Consider the following 18359-nt stretch of genomic DNA (forward strand, 5'->3'; position numbering starts at 1 on the left):
AGCTGGGAGCCCTCAGCAGCCACGCCTCCCTGTTGGGGACCGAGTGCCTCCATGGATCGTGAAGGAAGGATGGCGCCACACCACTGCAGCCGCCACAGTTAGGGAGGAAAAGTCGGCTGCATGGCGCTCTGCAAAATGTGACCAAATGATTTTCTTTTTCTTGTTCTTTCCTCCCCACCTTCTTGCCATCCTGTCCTCTTAGTTCAGTATCCACAATTGTTTAGATCAGAGAGATCTGGTTTAAGAAGCTGGCTTTAAAGTGCGATTCTGAGCCAACTGCTTGACTCCTCTACGCCTCAGGTTTTTTCCTCTGCAAAGTGCTAATAAGAGAATGATAGCTTCTCCCCCTTAGGGTTAAATGGCAGAAAGTCTATCTGGTGCTTGGCAAAGAGGATGCACTCACTAAATGGTGGCTCCTGTTACAATGGTCAAGAAGTGGTAGGAGTAGCAGAGGCGGAGGCTAAGAGATGTTCTGGCCAGTCAGCCTTTTTACTTATCACCCTTTTACTTATTGTCTTAGTCCATTTGGGCTGCTCTAACAGAAATACTGTAAATTGAGTGGCTTATAAACAGTACACATTTATTTCTCATAGTTCTGGAGGCCGGGAAATCCAAGATCATGGCACTGGCCAATTCTGTGTCCCATGAGAGCTCCCAGATGGCCGTCTTTGCTCTGGTGGAAGGTGTGAGGGGTCTCTCTGGGGTCTCTTTTATGAGGGCACTAATCCTATTCATGAGGGGAGCCGTTGTGACCTAATCACCTCCCAAAGGCCCCACCTCCTAATAACATCACATTGGGGGTTAGGATTTCAACATAGGAATTTAGGGGGGACACAAATATTCAGTCCATAGCCCTTACCTCTATCATCAATTTATTGTGTTTGAAAAGTGGACCTACAAAATAAGTTCTCTTTTAATAAAAATCTTTTCTTTGTTAGCACATGTTTATTGAACATTTTGCGAATCACATTCATTTTAGTTCACAAATATTTATGGAACATCTGCTGTGTGCAGAGCATTGTCTTAGACCACAGTGGGGGGAAGACATTGGCAATCATAGTCTTGACCTTGAAGCTTCAACCTGGTGATCAGATAGATAGTGAAAACACAGAAAATATATAGTGCGACACTATATATGCCTAATGTTTGGTTGGTCTGAGAAGGCTAATTCTAATTAGGTAGTTCCAAGCCAAATCTTTGAGGAGATGGTCATTGTTCAGTGGATTGGTTGAAAGAAGGGAAGAGAATATTCCTGGTGGAGGCATAATTTATTCAAGGGAACAGAGTAAAGAAATGCTGGGTGTATAATGAAATCGAGACAAGTTAGTTGAGGGACTTCCCTGGTGGTCCAGTGGCCAAGACTCCGCACTCCCAATGCAGGGGCCCTGGGTTTGATCCTTGGTCAGGAAACTAGATCCCATGTGCCACAACTAAAGATCCTGCATGCCGCAACTAAGACCCAGCACAGCCAAATAAATAAATAAATAAACACTTTTTTTAAAAAAAGACAAGTTGGTTGATTGGAGAGGAAAGGATGAGATTGGAGAATAATGAAAGATGAAAGACTGGAGAAAAATAAGGAAAATTGTGGGGAGAGGGTTGGATGGAGCTTTGAACACTTCCTAGGCTGAGGACCTGGGTTTGATAAGCTAGGCTCTTACAACGGACTCTGAGGCTTCTTCTCTCTGGGGTATAGGTGGGAACAGAAAGGTTCTGAAGTCTCTTAGGTGGTCTCACAATTTAAAAGGAGGCTATTTCTTTCAGGCCAGTATCCCAGGTATTTGGATGTGCTGAGCTATAAAATCACTTAAATAACACAGAGTGCTCAACAGGTAATATTGATACGACTAGCAAAAGAGATCTGATCAGAGAAAGGTAGAATTTCATGGAAGAGGCAGGATTGAGCTGGAAATGAAGCTAGCAGTGTATTTTATTTTTTTGTTGTTGTTGGTGAAGGGGCTGCTGCTGATTGTTGCCTTTCTGGGTTTTCCAAAGGGTTCAGGGGCTCAAAAATAACCGTCTATAGATCACACCCACCCAGTCATGTGTCAAGGTGTGGAATTCTGGGGTTCTGGGCATTGATTTGAGAATTGTGGTTTCACAGGGGCTCATCGTGTGTCCCCGTCTGTTCCAGAGCAAATCAGCCCCCTCCACAGCCACTGCACTCTTGGCCTTTCTGCTGAGCCTGCCAGCAAAGGTGTAAATTAGTGCCAACTATAACAGTAGACTTTCCCCACTTCCTTTGGTGAAGTTTCAGCTCATTTCATTCAGGGCACTGAACATCTGTCAGATGGTAATGACATTCAGTCCCCTGCAGTCTTGACCAAATGTGAATTGGCTGACCTAGATCACCCTCCTGAATCTCTCTTTTTTTTTTTTTTTTTTTGCGGTACCCGGGCCTCTCACTGCCACGGCCCCTCCCGTTGTGGAGCACAGGCTCCGGACGCGCAGGCCCAGCGGCCATGGCTCACGGGCCCAGCAGCTCCGCGGGACCGGGGCACGAACCCGGGTCCCCTGCATTGGTAGGCGGACTCTCAACCACTGCGCCACCAGGGAAGCCCCTGAATCTCTTTTAAATGAATCCTTTACTTCGCTCTAAACTTGGGCCTCCCCGATTCTTGGTCCCACTGTGTACAGCCTTGTGCTTTCAGGGACGTCTGAAATCCCTACTATTTGGCCTTTGTCATATTAATTTTCTAATTCTTTGTGAGGAAAGGCAGCTTCTTGAAGAGATATCATTTTATGGCACAGCTCTGATAATTGGCTCAAAAGAGGACATCTCAGAATGTGTTAAAACAGTGACCTTTTCTGTGGGTAAGTCAGGGCTCTGTTTTTGTTGAAGTGAGAAATGGAAAACCTTTATTTTCTTTTCTGCACTTGGGCCTCAGACTGATGAATCACCGAGGAGTTATCACACGTCATTTGACATTATTAAATATTGTTTTTAATAGTATGAAATAACATACAGTGTACATAAAGTGACAGTGCAAAAAGCCAAATTGAAATAGTAAACAGTACACAATTATAACCTTGTAGAACTACAACTTCAGGAATTTAAAAAAAAAGATTAAAAGTGGAGCAGGGCTTCCCTGGTGGCGCAGTGGTTGAGAATCCGCCTGCCGATGCAGGAGACACGGGTTCGTGCCCTGGTCCGGGAAGATCCCACATGCCGCGGAGCAACTAAGCCCGTGAGCCATGGCCGCTAGGCCTGTGCGTCCGGAGCCTGTGCTCCGCAACGGGAGAGGCCACAACAGTGAGAGGCCCGCATACCGCAAAAAAAAAAAAAAAAAAAAAAAAAAAAAAAAAAAAAGTGGAGCATACCAAAATATCAATAAGGCTTTAATTAGATGGAGAGACTATGGCTTTTCATTTAATGGCTTATTTTTTACTTCTACTTGATATTAAATTATTTAAGGATTATGTCTACTCTTATAATAAAAATAAAATTTATTAGAAAAAAAAATAACTCAGCATCAGACCTTTCTATCTCAAACCAGGGAATCAGAAATTTCAAGAAGGAGTCTTTAGCTGCTGAATGATATCCCAAAGTTTCTTTACATTCTCTGTAATTAATTCTGTCTGCAAAGAAGCTTGATAATCTCACACCTTCATTGTTTTAAAAATAGTTTAATAAATGAAGATTGTAAGGTCATCCTTCAGCAGCCTGGTGCCCAAAGTGTGAGCAGCACCTTCTGTCTGGGCAACACAAAATGCTGTCATGGGGGTGACATGGAAAGAGCACAGGAAGTCTGGGTTGGAGTCCAGGCCCTGCCCCCCACTCTCAGGCCACAGTTTTCTCACTTGTACATCAAAGCCAAGTGGGATAATCTCGAGTTGGACCTCTTTTTGCTTTCAAATTCTGTGCCATTTCACCTGCTTGTTTTTGTACTATACTCTATTTCATCTATCCTCTAAAGCTTTATACTCACAGATCTAGGGGGTTGTGGCTGGAGAATGACGTGACACCAGATTTTCTTAGATCTTGGCCAAGCTTTCCCATGATCAGCTTCCGAGTGAGGATGAGCTCAGATATGTTTCAGGAGGCACCTCCAGACACCTGCTCACCCTAGAGCAGGTTAGGGAGAGTTCTGACTTGCCTGTTTTCCAGAAACACCCCTCCCCCATCTTTTCCCTGTCCTTCCCCCTTTCCAGCACCCACCCCAGTGATCTCATTGCTGCCCCTGTCTCTTGTCACTGCCTAAGGGTGTGGCCTGTGGGGTCTCCCAGGTCTCAGTACAAACGCCAGCTTTACTACTTTCCAGCAGTGTGATCGATCGTGGGTAAATTACTCAATTCCTTGAGGCTCAGTCTCCTTATATGGAACTAGAACCACGGTACTTCTTCCCAGAGTTGTGAGGATGAAATAAGATTATCTCTGTGAAGCACAGCCCAGGGTTTGGCAGTGAGTTTAGTTCCTCCCACCTAATGGAGACTCAGGTATCTCATCTGACCTGTCCTTGGACCCCTGCACAGCACATTGTTAGACCTCTATTTGGGTGCAGCTCTAATTATTAGAACTTCTCTGCGCTGCTCCAAAATGTGACTCGCCCATTAGCCGTTATTTTGGCACCGGAATTATCTATATACAACTAAAAAGAAGAGATAATGATCTTTTATGAATAGCTGAATCAAAAGATGTTTCTTTCAGTTAACTATAGTGAATCGAGAGAACACTGAACAGGGAAATAGGAGGGCTAGACTTTAGTGTAAGCTATTTTGCATAGAATGAGTCATTTCAACCAGCTGGGCCTCATTTACCCCATCTGAAAAAACGTGGTTATACTTTTAGCAGCGCTGACAAATCTGTTTCGTCTCACATTCCATCTTTGATTGGTTGGTAATGACTTCACGTGTGCCTTGTCGAAAGGGAATCTGGGGTGGGTGGCTCTGAACTCAGTTAGTGATGTCTGCCAAGAATGTGGGAGGATGTTTTGGCAACATTTGGGCCACATATCTGCCATAGGCCCAGTGGTCTAAGGCTGCTTACCGTTTCAAATTCTCTTAATTTACAAACTGATTATATGATCAGATGTTTACTTGGTATCTTCTAGAGATTCAGCATTAGGCTTCTGTAAACAGCAGAAGCTGGTCTCTGAGGGAGTGCCAAATCGAAGAGTGCAGGCTGTACAGTAGGAACTTGGAGAAAGGAGGGCCGCTGGAATTCAGAGGAGTCGAGTGGCAACTCCATGGAGGAAGTGAATCAAGCTGCATAGAGGATTTGGATGACAATAAGTAGGAGGGAGTACTTTGCAGGTATAAGGGGAGCAGCATAAAGAAGGCCCCCAGACAGCAGTAAGCCCAGTCTATCCTGACTGCACTGGTAAGTGTTCGTACCTTCAGCGCGGCTGATAGGCTTGCAGACGTATTAGGGAGCTCAGTGAAAGCCGGGGGACTGAGTTGACGCATCCTTTGGTCTTATCATTGGTTTGACAGAGGAGAAAGCTGAGACTTACAGATGTTAGTAACCTGCCTCAGTCACATGTCTGTAGATGGAGTTGAGGAGATGGGTTCCACGCTTGTGTGGGTCCAACAGTCATGCTCTTACTAGGTAATTAAGCCTTTCTAGCCGGGACTCCTGGGAGCATGTCGGCTTCATCAGCAGAGGCAGGGAAATGGGACAGGAGAGGAGAACATAATTAGTATGTGCAAATTTGGAAATGTTGACCTTGGACTCCTAGTGAAAAAGGCAGCAGGCGGCCGACTTTGGGGGGGAGATTAGGCCTGGTGGTCTGCATTCGGAATCTTCGCCTTGTGCAAGCAGAGAGAGAGAGTAAATGGTCTTCGAAGGAAGACACTGTCAAGGACACAGCTGCAGAACACCAAAGATGAAGCCGAGACCACATTTCAAAGGTATTTTCAAGAAGTCTGCTGGTTTAGTTACCCCCAAAATGTCTTAGTAATTTGAACTCTGCAAAGAGAATGTTATAAAAACAAAATCCATTTCCAGATGGTGGAATTTGAGGAGGAAAAGGATTGAAAGAAAAGAATCCTAAAGAGTTGAAGTCTCTGTTCTTGGTGAAAGACCCTCACATTTTTATTGGGGAAAACGAAGATGTTTTTGAATTATGGGATCACATAAAAGCATCTGAAGGCAGTAAACCTTGTTATTTCCATCTTATTCCTTAGCGAGCTTAACTGTTTTCACATTTATGAATGATTTTAAATTGAAATGCATTTTATCCCCGGCATTTTTCATCCCAGACATTCATTCTTGTTAATGTTGCCAAAGTGAGGAGATAATCTTGGGGAACATTTCTAATGTTTCCTACAAGATCATGTTCTCTTAATGGTATGACCGTGTGTCTCCTGCCAAGTGAAACAGTCTTTCATACAAGGGAGGTGGTCTAGGAAAGAAAGGAAGGAAAAAGCCATCTGCTTAAAAATGAATTTTTTTTAAATGGAAATTGATCAAATATATATGGTCGTAGTAAGTGCGTAGGGAATTTCCTTTGTGAGGGACTAGAAAGACCGAGTAGTTGGGAAGGAGGGTGGGCAGCCGCAGATGGGCTCCTTCAGTGTGACTGCGTCACCCTTGCCCACGGACCCAAGCTCCTCCTGCCTTTACCCCCAAGATCTGATGTGTGTGGCGAGGCCACTGGGCTCCAGCTCAGCGTTTAGCAGGGACCGAAAGTGCAGGGAATGCAAATGTTTGTTTGATTGATGGTTTAATTAACCAGTCTCCTCCCTGGCTGACGTCACTCCCCTCCCCCGCCAAAAAGACTACTTTTATTTTTCAGAAACATTTTAGATACAGCAATTCTTTTTCCTCAGATTTCTCCTATTTTCCCCCTAGTGCCTGCCTTCTTCTAAAATACCCAAATATGTTCATTTTTCCCTAAGGAATGCCAAAACAAATATTATGTAAATTAAAATTTTCCCTATTAATTTTATTTACCACTATTGTCTCTAAACCCCAATGTTTATTTATATACAGGAATACATACATGCATGCACACATACATACCAAACAATATGTATATTTTTCTCTCCATGGTCTTAAAATATCTGGGAATATTAGTTTAGTCAGGTTCTTCCAGAAGTTCTCTGGAACTATTTTGAAACACAACTGATGCCTTGAAACTGATTAACCCAAGGGTGTTCGGATCTCCAGGGTTATCCTGCAACCCTTTGTACCTTTGTTACATCAAATTGGTGTCCTTGAACTTCTAGAGACACCTAACCAATTTCTGTAGGATTTTAAGGTAAGGTGGTGGGTATAGGATGGACAGTGGCCAGCCTACATCCTTGAAAGCATGTTTCGAGGCTCTCCCTGGAAATCAGGCACTCTGCTTATGTTTTCTTATTTAGTCTTTGTAACAACCCTGTGAGGTAAGCATTATCAGATGTTTTTAACCTACAAGGAAGTTGAGGCTTATGGAAGTTGTGCTGCTTTGGTCAGAGACGAAATTTCACATTTAAAGGAGGAAGACCCCTTATCGTCTGGGCCTAGGACTCACAAGACACCAATAAAGCAAAAACAAGCCATAATGCTGTCTCTGAGTGCTGCCTAGGTCAATGGGAAAGAAAGGGAAAGCTGTATGATCCAAGAGGGGCATGAAGGGTTTCAGCTTCGCATCATTTGAGGCCAGGTACACTGCATGCTGAAGTGGGAGAGGGTGTGTATGCCTTTTTCCTAATCTGCAGGTTGTCGGAGAAACTGGGTCTTCCCTCATCTGGTGAGGGAGGACAAGACATCTGGTGAGGAGTGTCTTAGTGTTGCAACAGCAGTGATACAGACAGCAAGCTGTCCTGTTGGCTCAGGCTGTCATGGAGAGCCAGTTGGGTGTACTTTATCTCTGGGGCCAATTAAGTGAAGTCTAGAGTTTTCCTGAGAGTTGCCAGGTATTCAGGGACTGGGCTACTGAGCACCAACAACTCCCCCTAAAATCAAAATATAGATACAGATTTTTAAAAACCAGTCATGCGCTTACATGTCAAACATATTTGCACTTAAATTCAGATCCTGCGTTACAATCTAGGTGTATCATCTTGCTTTATATTTAAGGCCCAAGGGCTTCAGCTTTAAATTAGGAGACAACGTGAGCAAAAGGTACCCAAAAAGAATTGTCCTAGAGACCCCTAGCAATAGAGAGATGAAGTAACATCCCCAGAATCAGAATACAAATTCACCACTTTGTGTGGGATTTTCCCCATCACCTTAATGTACCACTACTAGTCCTTCTGCTAGAAGAGTTATCTAGAGAGGTGGTGGTCTGTCTGCTACAGTAAGTAGCCTTGTGGGAGAGAAGAGAAGAAATAGGTGGTAGAAGCACTAAATTGAAGGCCTGGGCCATTGGACGTTTCTCATCTGTTTGTTGCATTCTGTTGTTACATGATTTTAGTTATTTTATGTTGTCTTTGTTTTGTTAGTCTTTTTTTTACTCCTGTAGGGTGAATGCATTCAGTTGACCTGCAAGGTAGCTGAAGGCACCTTACGTTTGAACATTCTATTTGAGGTTGAAGGAAGGGAAAAAATTCAGCTACAATTGATTGTTGAAGGGCCTTTTGCAGTTCCCACTTTCCTGAAAGAGAACATCCTTCTTCCTCAGCTACAATTAACCTTTATTTAGAACATAGTAAATCACTGGACTCATAATTTATGTTGTACACTAAAGTCTGCTGGTAAACAATTTGTCTTTACACTTTCATTATTCACAGTGTAAATGCCATGCCCTGGAACAATTTCACATTCTTATTGATGGCTTCTCACTGACCCAAAGTCCTCTGTGTAACCCAAAGTCCTTTATTGTGTAATGCTGTGTAATGCTGTGGTTACTTAGCTCACCTCTGCCTAACTCTTACAGAAGCATGAGTCACCAGTTGCTGAAAACTTCCCCAGTTTTTCTGAGGATCAAATACATGGATTAGATTATGAGTGGTGGTGTTTCTTTTTTTCCTTTTGTACTTAGAAAAGACCTATTCTTCAGGAATTCTGTTTCACCAATTCAGCTTTTTGCATTCTCTTTTAAGTTACGGTTTTATACCATCTTTAAGGCTAGGGTGGAGGAAGAAGAGGATGAGATGTTTGACCTTGAAGATCTGGCATTCAGATCTTTGCTGTTCTCCTCTTATGCTGAAATAAAGTGGGGTGGGGGACGGTGGTAGGGCAGGGGGGCAGAAGAGAGCCAGGCTCTCAGGGTGGCAGAAGCTTGGGTCCTGGTAATGAGAGTTAATGAAATTCTCTGCCCACCTCACCTCCTGGCACACCTGGCAAACTCCTGCATTAAATGCCCTGGGACTCTGAAATGATCAGGGCATCTCTGGAAGCCCCAGCCTTGATCTGAACAAGTGAAGTGTACACGTATGAAGTCATTAAGAACTAAATGTCTGTTCTTATCTAGAGCTGGGTCGAAGGCAGGATCTGGCTCTAATGTATTCCCCATATTCAGAGGTTCAGGGTAGCTACCACTGTTCTCCAACTGAGAAAACGGAAGAACGGGTAAGGAGTAGCACAGATGGTGCTGTGTGAGACCCCAGCTAGCCTTAGAAACTTCCAGGTTTGAAATATCTGGGGAGAAAGACCAGGCAAGGAGAATAATGAGGACTGTGCTTACTGATACAAGTCTAGAGAGCCAGGCCTTCTCTGACTTTCTCCTTGTAGGTACAAGGATCACGCAACAGGTAAAGGCCCTCAGCTTATGGACAAGGTGGGCTCTTTGGACCTTGAAACTCTCCTGCCACCTTTAGAGGAGGGAGAGTGAAATAAAGTTTAGAGCACATCTTTCTCTATCCTTAAAGGGCCCTGTGGAGTCCCATCATTTTGTCTGTTGTCAACTCAGTCCTACACAAAGTCTGGACTAGAATTCTCAAGACATTAGCATCAAATCCTCTAAATAGAACTAGGACTCTGAATACTCTGAATCATAATAAGACCTGTAGTTCAGACCTTAGAACTAGGGTCTGCCTGTGGGCCTACTTGTATAAATACAGCAAGAATTTCTAGAACTTTCATAAGGTCCAATATTTGTTCTAGACTAAGAATTTCTTCTTCTTATCCTATAGCTATTACCACTTTTACTACAAATATCCCATGTGGCATTTTGGATGGGCAGGCCTACTGTTGGAAGCTTTGGTTTCAGGGGACGAAAAGCAAGCTCTAGATAGCCCTAAGTAAAGTGGAAAAGTAGATGACTTTCTCACTATTCATCCACCTCTTTTATCAATATCCATCTGCTGTCTTATGAGGGGTTGCTAATCTTCATCTCAGCTACCAGTATTGAGCATTACTGTATGCCAGGCTATTTATATGCCCCATATCAGTTCTGTGAGTTCTATTTTCTTCCTCATTTCACATGTGAGGAAAGATGACATTGAGGCTTACAGGGTGAGATAACCCACCGGCAGTCACAGAGCCAGGAAGAGACAGAGCTGGGACTTGCTCCCAGGTGTGTGCCCTGTGAAAAGCTTATCATTTCCCACCCCTGCTAAGACCACCCTGCAAAGATAAAAGAAGCTGCTGCTTATTCTCAGCTAAGATGTTAAGTGACTATTAAGGTTTTTATGTGCCAAGCAGCTAAAACTGACTCTGAGCACTTTGCCTTTGCCTCTGCAGATATTTATATTTTAAAAAAGACTCAAAGACAAAAAATCCATAGAGGTGGAACAATGGAATAGGGTTATTAGCAAGGCAGGGGCTACCAAAGATTCCTCAAATTACTGCAGATCAGTAGCTCTAAGCCGAGCATTCCACAGCACAGCCCTGTGCGCATCAGACACTTAATTATAATATGATTAAAACTCAGTTAATGTTCTCATTACATGCATATAAGAAGAACACAAGGAAAGCTGCTTTGGTTAAGTTTAGTTTCTCCTGTTGACAAAGCATCAGCTTTATCCACCAACTCCATATATGTGCCTGTAAATTTGAAATGCCTACTGCTACTGTTCCTAGGTCAGGTTTTTGTTTTAGGTTTTATACAACACTTGGATTTATACTTTAAGAAAAATGAGAAAATGTCCTTTAAAAAGTTCACGGAAAATAACATACGGCTTTACTTAGAATTGATCAGATCTAATGGTGAGCTTGTCCTGTTTTCGAAATACCTTGATGATGTCTTTGTCTTGTTTGCCCTTGATCACAATTTCAGTGCAAACATACTTCTGGATGATCAGTTTCAACCCAAACTAACTGATTTTGCCATGGCACACGTCCGACCTCACTTAGAACCTCAGAGCTCTGTCATAAACATGACCAGCGGCAGCAGTAAGCATTTGTGGTACATGCCAGAAGAGTATATCAGACAGGGCATACTTTCTGTTAAAACAGACGTCTACAGCTTTGGAATTGTAAGTACCAACTACCAGTTAACAAAGTAGAAGAGTTTGTTGCCAAGAATACACTAAATTCTAAGAATTATTTTAAAGGCTTTAGCTTTTAGACCTATTGATTTTCTGTTACTCATTGTCTTATACATTAATTTTGTGTAATCAATCAAGTAATGAAATGTAAAGTCATTAATTAGAATGAACTGTATTCAGTATTGAGGTTAATAGTCACGACTAATTATGTGTATATATTTAATATTTGTAATATTTTAATATTTATAATAATTTAGTAATTATTACTATGTGTATAATATTAATATCATGTAGCTGATTTTCTATATATTCCTTGTAGGTAATAATGGAAGTTCTGACAGGTTGTAAAGTGGTGTTAGTTGAGCCAAAGCATATCCAGCTGGTGAGAATTGTCTTCATCTCTGTGCCTATTTCTTGGTCACTTTTTGGATAGATTCTGAGTTCTCAATGATGAGGTTGTCTCCTTTTCTTCCTAGAGGGATCTCCTTATAGAATTGCTGGAGAAGAGAGGCCTCGATTCATGTATCTCATTTCTAGATAAGAAAGTACATCCCTGTCCTCGGAATTTTTCTGCCAAGCTGTTCTCTTTGGCAGGCCAGTGTGCTGCAACACGGGCAAAATTAAGACCCTCGATGGATGAAGTGCGTATACCCATGGTTTTATTAAAAACTGAGTCCATGGAACCATGGAAAATCTAAATTGAATAAATTGTGTATCTATGTGACTATCAATGAGACAAATGCAGCTCCCAACAGAGACTTCTCACCTAATAGATAGCTTTTTCCAGATCAGAAAGTCACATCGTTTGGTACTCTGAAAGAGGGTATTACTGGGTGGGACCAGGGCAACCACAAAAAGTTTAATGAAAAGACATAAGTGACTAATTTGGAGAGAATATTTTATTCAGCATTCATGAAGAGATCTGGTCCATTAAGAATGAAGCATACGGGAATTCCCTGGTGGTCCAGTGGTTAGGACTGAGCACTTTCACTGCCAGGGCCTGGGTTCAAACCCTGGTTGGGGAACTAAGATTCCACAGGCTGCGTGGTGCAGCCAAATTTTTTTTTTAATGCAGCATGTATTTCCCTTATTGATTTTTTAATTTACTCATCTGTCCATCAATTTAATCATCTAGACATTTGTTTACAATAAACAAATATTTAGTACCTGCTTTGCACGTGCCAGACTTTGGACTAGGTGCTGGTGATACAACAGTGATCAAAATACTGAATTGCTGTCCTTCAGCTCACAGTCCAAAGGGAGAGTCAGATCTATAAACGTGAAGTTTCGGTACCAGAAGATAAGCATGATGATAGATGAGAACACAGGCCAATATGGGAGCATAGAGTCAGAATACGTCCCGCTTTCTATATGTATTTTTTTAATTACGTGTGTGTGTGAATGTATGTTATTTTATATCAGGTTAATGGTTCTCAATTCAGCTGCATATCCAAATCAACTGCAAAGCTTTTAAAATACAGATCCCTGGGCCCCCATGTCCATATTTTTTGAATGACCATCTTTAGGTTGGGGCTAAGGGATCTGTATTTTAAGAAAGCTTCCCTAGGTAGTGTGGCATTTGAGAACTGTTCACCATCCCCTGACCCCTTCCAATCCTCCACATATTAAGGCTGAAGTAAATAATGATAAGAGATTCATCCAAGGTTACAAAGTAGTTGGTGGCAAATCTAGGCCTAAAGTCAGGTCTCTTGATAATCATTTTCTTTTCTACTTTGCTTCAAGTCACTTAATTAACTTATTAACATGAAGGAGTTTAGCTAATCTTTAATTCCTTCGCATTTCAAATTCTATAGTTGAACTTATTTCATGAAAATAAGAGAATATTCCTTAATAGGTAGACAGAAAAAAAAAGGTAAAAGGAGAGGTTATTCATACTTCATTCAATGTGTGTTGGCTTCTTGGTTAATCAGGTCCTAACTGTTCTTGAAAGCACTCAAGCCAGCTTGTATTTTGCGGAAGATCCTCCCACATCCTTGAAGTCCTTCAGGAGTCCTTCTCCTCTGTTCTTCGATAATGTACCAAGTATTCCAGTGGAAGATGATGAAAACCAGAATAATCCATTGCTGCCTCATGATAAAGGTTGGAGAAAAGGGAGAACGACTCAGAAAACTCCCTTTGAATGCAGTCAGTCTGAGGTTACATTCCTGGGCTTTGACAGAAAGACAGGGAGTGGGAGGAATGAGGATACTTTCAATGTGCCCAGTTCTCCTTGTGAAAAAAGTGGGTCTCCAAAGCATGCAGCTCCATCCCAGGACTTGAGGGCCTCTGGTGTGAATATGGACCCTTCTGCAGAAGTTCCAGGTCATTCCTACAGGAGCATGCCAGTGGAGACTAGCTGTTCCTCTGAATTTTCCTGGAATGAATGTGAACAGTACAAAAAGGCATCAATTTCACCAGAAGATAAAGAAGAAAGCAAGTATTGCTGAGGCACCTGAGTACAGGTCTCATCTTGGGAAGACATTGTCTTTATCGATAGTGCCAAGAGGATGATTGATGGTGAATTGGGGTAATGCAGATCAATGATCTGAACAATTCCATTCCATTCCTTCCACCTTGGAGAACAGAGTGGCTTAAAATTTTGTTTTAGCACGATCATTGCCTCATGATCATACCTGGACTAAATTAGAACCATTCAGATTTACTTAAGATCGTAGACTCTGACTTCAGACAAACAAAACAATCAGATGTCTTCTCCATCAACATCCACGTGAATCCTTAGAGCCTCCAGTCTGCCAAGCACATTCAGTTCAGTTGGATTCCATTGTTTTGGTTTAGCTTGCTTGCGAAGGTCGTCAGAAATGTCTAACTTGTAAATGTTAATAGATACCATACCTTTTTAAAGAATTGCCTTTTTGCTTATTTCAGTCAACTCTTAGTATATTTCTGTTCATGCCTGTCAAGTCTGCCTATCTGAACATGAGCCATGACATGCCCAAGATCTGTATTTCTGTATTTAAACTCTTAAGATAGTTCATCTCATATAATATTGACTATTATTACAATTTTTTTTTACATAGAGACTATTATATCCTGAGTAGAATGTATGAAATTTTAACCAAGCAATTTTTGTTCGAAGAAAATGGCTGGTCATAAAGGCCTAGGTCAGTTTTTTGTTTGATTCCAACTCTGTGCCTTTACTCCCGGTGTTTACTGGATCTCCACCTTTTGAAATCCTACCCAATCTTTCAGGGCCCACCATAACTGCCATCCTCCAGGAAGCTTTCCTAATCTTTCCAGCCAATAGTACTCACTTTATCAGCATTTCCATAGCAATTTCTTTTTTTTTTCCATTTTTAAAGATTTTTAATTGAAGTACAGTTGATTTACAGTGTTGTATTAGTTTCTGGTGTACAGCAAAATGATTCAGTTATACACATATATACATATTCTTTTTCATATTCTTTTCCATTATGGTTTATTGCAGAAAATTGAGTATAGTTCCCTGTGCTATTCAGTAGGACCTTGTTGTTTATTTTTATACATAGTAGTTCGTATCGGCTAATCCCAAACTCCTAATTGACCCCCCCCTTTCCCCTTTGATAACAATAAGTTTGTTTTCTGTGTCTGTGAATCTGTCTGTGTTTTGTAAATAAGTTCATTTGTATCATCTGTAGCAATTTCTTTGTATTTCTGTTTTATATTTGTCACTTTCTGAATTATATCCAAGTTGACTGTGCTATCATATCTCTCTTCCTAGATGGTAAACTCCTGTATTAGTTTCCTACTGTCGCTATAACAAATTATCACAAACTTAGTGGCTTAAAACAACATTAATTATTTTACAGTTCTAGAGGTCAGAAGTCCTTGGCATTCCTTCTGAAGGCTCTAGGGCAGAATTCGTTCCCTTGCCTTTTCTAGCTTCTAGGCGATGTATGCATTCTTTGGTTCATGGCTTCTTCCTCTATCCTCAAAGCCAGCAACATGACATCTTTAAATCTAGATCTCTCTCTTCCTCTCCCTCTGAACTCTTTTTCATCACCACTTCCTCTTTCTTTGGCCCTCCAAAGGATCCTTGTGATTGCATGGGGCCCACTCAGATAATCCAGGAAAATCTCTGCATCTTAAGATCCTTAATTTAATCACACCTGCAATGTCCCTTTTCTCCTCTAAAGTCATATATTCACAGGTTTCTGGAATTAAGACATGGACATCTTTGGGGCCATTACTCTGTCTATCACATTCCCTGACTGTGTAGGGTCCATCTCTTCAGGGCCTAGCATGTTATCCTATACAGAGCAGGTGTTTCCTTATAAGTTAAATTGAGTTACATTATCTCTGTGAACCCACATAATCAAAAATTCAGCTATAATAAACATTCCGGAGTAAATGAACAAAGTGGGGATAATGACTGTCTTTATGATGATGGACAGAAACACTCCTCGAAAACCATTTCCAGAGGATTTACAGAATCTCCCTCTCCAGGATGTTTATAATAAAAGGGCAGACCTCTAGTTTTCTCTGCATCAAAGGAATAGGCCTGTGCTTGTTTTTTGTAGGTTTCTTTTTTTTGGTAAGTCAGTACGGTTGAGTTAATCATAGTCAGATTGGAGTACAGATTCAAGAACAATTAATCAAAGAAGAAAGTCGTCGTCAGAAATCAGGGTCAGGTTAACAGACCAAGGTCAGAAACATGGAGCTACAATTCTGGGAAAAAGGATCTCATGGCAGGAAGTGAGATTCAAAACACAATAAGCCTTAGCCTGATTGACAAGCCAAATAAAAACTCCAGGCAAGCAGTTGGGAGAGGCCTTCCCTGAGGGCTGCTCTGGGGGGACCTGGCTGCCCAGTGCTGTCTTCCCCATCTGAGCATGAAGCATGTGTTCAGAGTGCTCCCTAACTGCCCATGTGCTAAGACTATCAGGGGTTGCACTAGACTCATGTGATTTTACCTCTTGTGACCTGTCCAGGTTTTTTGTTTGCTTGTTTGCTTTTTGCGGTACGCGGGCCTCTCACTGTTGTGGCCCCTCCCGTTGCGGAGCACAAGCTCCGGACGCGCAGGCTCAGCGGCCATGGCTCACGGGCTTAGTTGCTCCGCGGCATGTGGGATCTTCCCGGACCAGGGCACGAACCCGTGTCCCCTGCAGCAGCAGGCGGACTCTCAACCACTGCGCCACCAGGGAAGGCCGACCTGTCCTTTTGAAAACTCTTGATTATACGTGTTAATCAAGGAATCAGTAAAAGTCTTCAACATTTGGCCTTATATATCGCCAACCATTCTGAGGCCGATTTAGCTTGTCTTATGTAGTCTGAAAGTATTTTGGCTGAATCGGGCAAATAAGCCTGGAATTGTGTGAAGTTGCCACTAATAATTCAAACGAGGTAATCAAGATAATCAAGAACTGACTCTGTGTTAAACCGCTCTTCACTTTGAATCTGAATCCCCCAGTACCTTCAAAGAGAGATCATTAAGGAAGCTCTGATTGACACCAGGCTCACACCATTATTCATCACATGTGTAATCCATTGGTATGATGTTGATTTGAACTTGCTTAGTTGACTTAAAGCAGTGTTTCTCAAACTTTAATGTGCAGCAGAATGACATGGAAGGCTTGTTAAAAACACAGATTTCTAGGGCTTCCCTGGTGGCGCAGTGGTTGAGAGTCCGCCTGCCGATGCAGGAGACGCGGGTTCGTGCCCTGGTCCGGGAGGATCCCACATGCCGCGGAGCGGCTGGGCCCGTGAGCCATGGCCGCTGGGCCTGCGCGTCCGGAGCCTGTGCTCTGCAACGGGAGAGGCCACAACAGTGAGAGGCCCGCATACCGAAAAAAAAAAAAAAAAAAAAAAACACAGATTGCTAGCTCCCAACCTATTACATGGGATTTTGCTTAGCACTGAGTAGAAGCTCTAGAAATACTATTAGTCAATGATCTTTTTAACTAGATCACCTTGCTAGGGTGTGACTATTTCGGACATCTTAAAGACCAAGTCAGATTAGCTGGCAATAACCTAATTAACGATATGGTAAGCAGATACCACTGTGGCTAGAAATTACCAGAATTTTCTATTGAGTGATCCAGTCCTTACTAGATTTGCCTTCTAGTGGGTGCGTTAATGTTAACTGATAGGAATTAAATCTTGCATCCTGCTACAGGCAATAAGAGGATACCTTTGTGGCTTCATGATGTAAAGACTAAGACACATGGATAAACCAATAATGAGCCCCCCAGGTGTTTCCTCTGATCAGCAAAGGTGAATTAGTAAAGAATTTCACTCACCTTCATCCTTATAAGCACCATGGGCAATCCTCCAGGCAGATCCTATTTACTTGATAGGTTTCTGTGCCATTTTACAATCCCCAAAACATGAAGAAAGTATTTTGTTGTTTTTGAAATTAGGTATGGGATTTCTGACATAATCAATTTTATTGGCTTCTGGATAATTGTTATAATGATCTGTGACCCACTGCATAATTGTGAAGTCATAAGGTGGTACATCAGCTTGTGTAAAACAGCTTTTATGACCTGAGGTATTATGAGTCTAGGAAGTGAGGGTTACGAGAGTAGCATTTATGAAGAATCGAGGCACTGTGTTAGCTACTAGGGTACCAAGTAAGGAGCAAACACTTTAGAAAGGACGAAAAGGCATCTACCCAAGTTAACTGTTCAGTGACATCTGTTATTTGAACCATAAACCATTGGAACCGAAAGTAAGAGCTGAAAGGGTGAGAAGGAGGCTTACCCTTTACTGTGCACTTTCGAGAGGACGAGGAAGGTGTCTTGGAGAAGCTTCCTGGAAAGAGAGAAGGGGTTAAGAGAAATAGAAAAGAACACCCAAGAAGCACTCCAGGATGGATACCCAGGGAACCAGGGGTCCACAGCTGTACCAGACCTCTGCACAGCCCCATCTCTGGGGCTAAGCATGAGGGCGAAGGGAACTGGGTCCAGAGCTGTGGATGTTTTTTCCCGTTTAACCTTTACAGCCAACCTGAAGGTACGAATCCCATTTTATAGACGAGGAAACTGACTCAGGGTGGGTATGTAACTTGCCTAAGGTCGTCCCAGATCTGGAGGAGCCAGGATTTGAACCCACATCTGTCTGAC

At 42.3% G+C, this 18359-nt stretch overlaps 1 protein-coding gene across 1 annotated transcript in view; it reads left to right on the forward strand.

The window, feature by feature from the left end:
• The window catches only part of IRAK3 (interleukin 1 receptor associated kinase 3), a 48236-nt gene extending 32344 nt beyond the window's left edge, over positions 1-15892 (forward strand). The window contains exons 9-12 of the mRNA XM_059080282.2: positions 11088-11286; positions 11618-11680; positions 11775-11939; positions 13230-15892. Coding sequence (XP_058936265.1) covers positions 11088-11286; positions 11618-11680; positions 11775-11939; positions 13230-13745 — 943 coding nt within the window. The 3' untranslated portion in view covers positions 13746-15892. The remainder of the gene's footprint in view (positions 1-11087; positions 11287-11617; positions 11681-11774; positions 11940-13229) is intronic.
• Positions 15893-18359: the final 2467 nt, after the last annotated feature.

The sequence above is a fragment of the Kogia breviceps genome, chromosome 12 (assembly GCF_026419965.1).
Source record: "Kogia breviceps isolate mKogBre1 chromosome 12, mKogBre1 haplotype 1, whole genome shotgun sequence".
NCBI lineage: Eukaryota > Metazoa > Chordata > Mammalia > Artiodactyla > Physeteridae > Kogia > Kogia breviceps.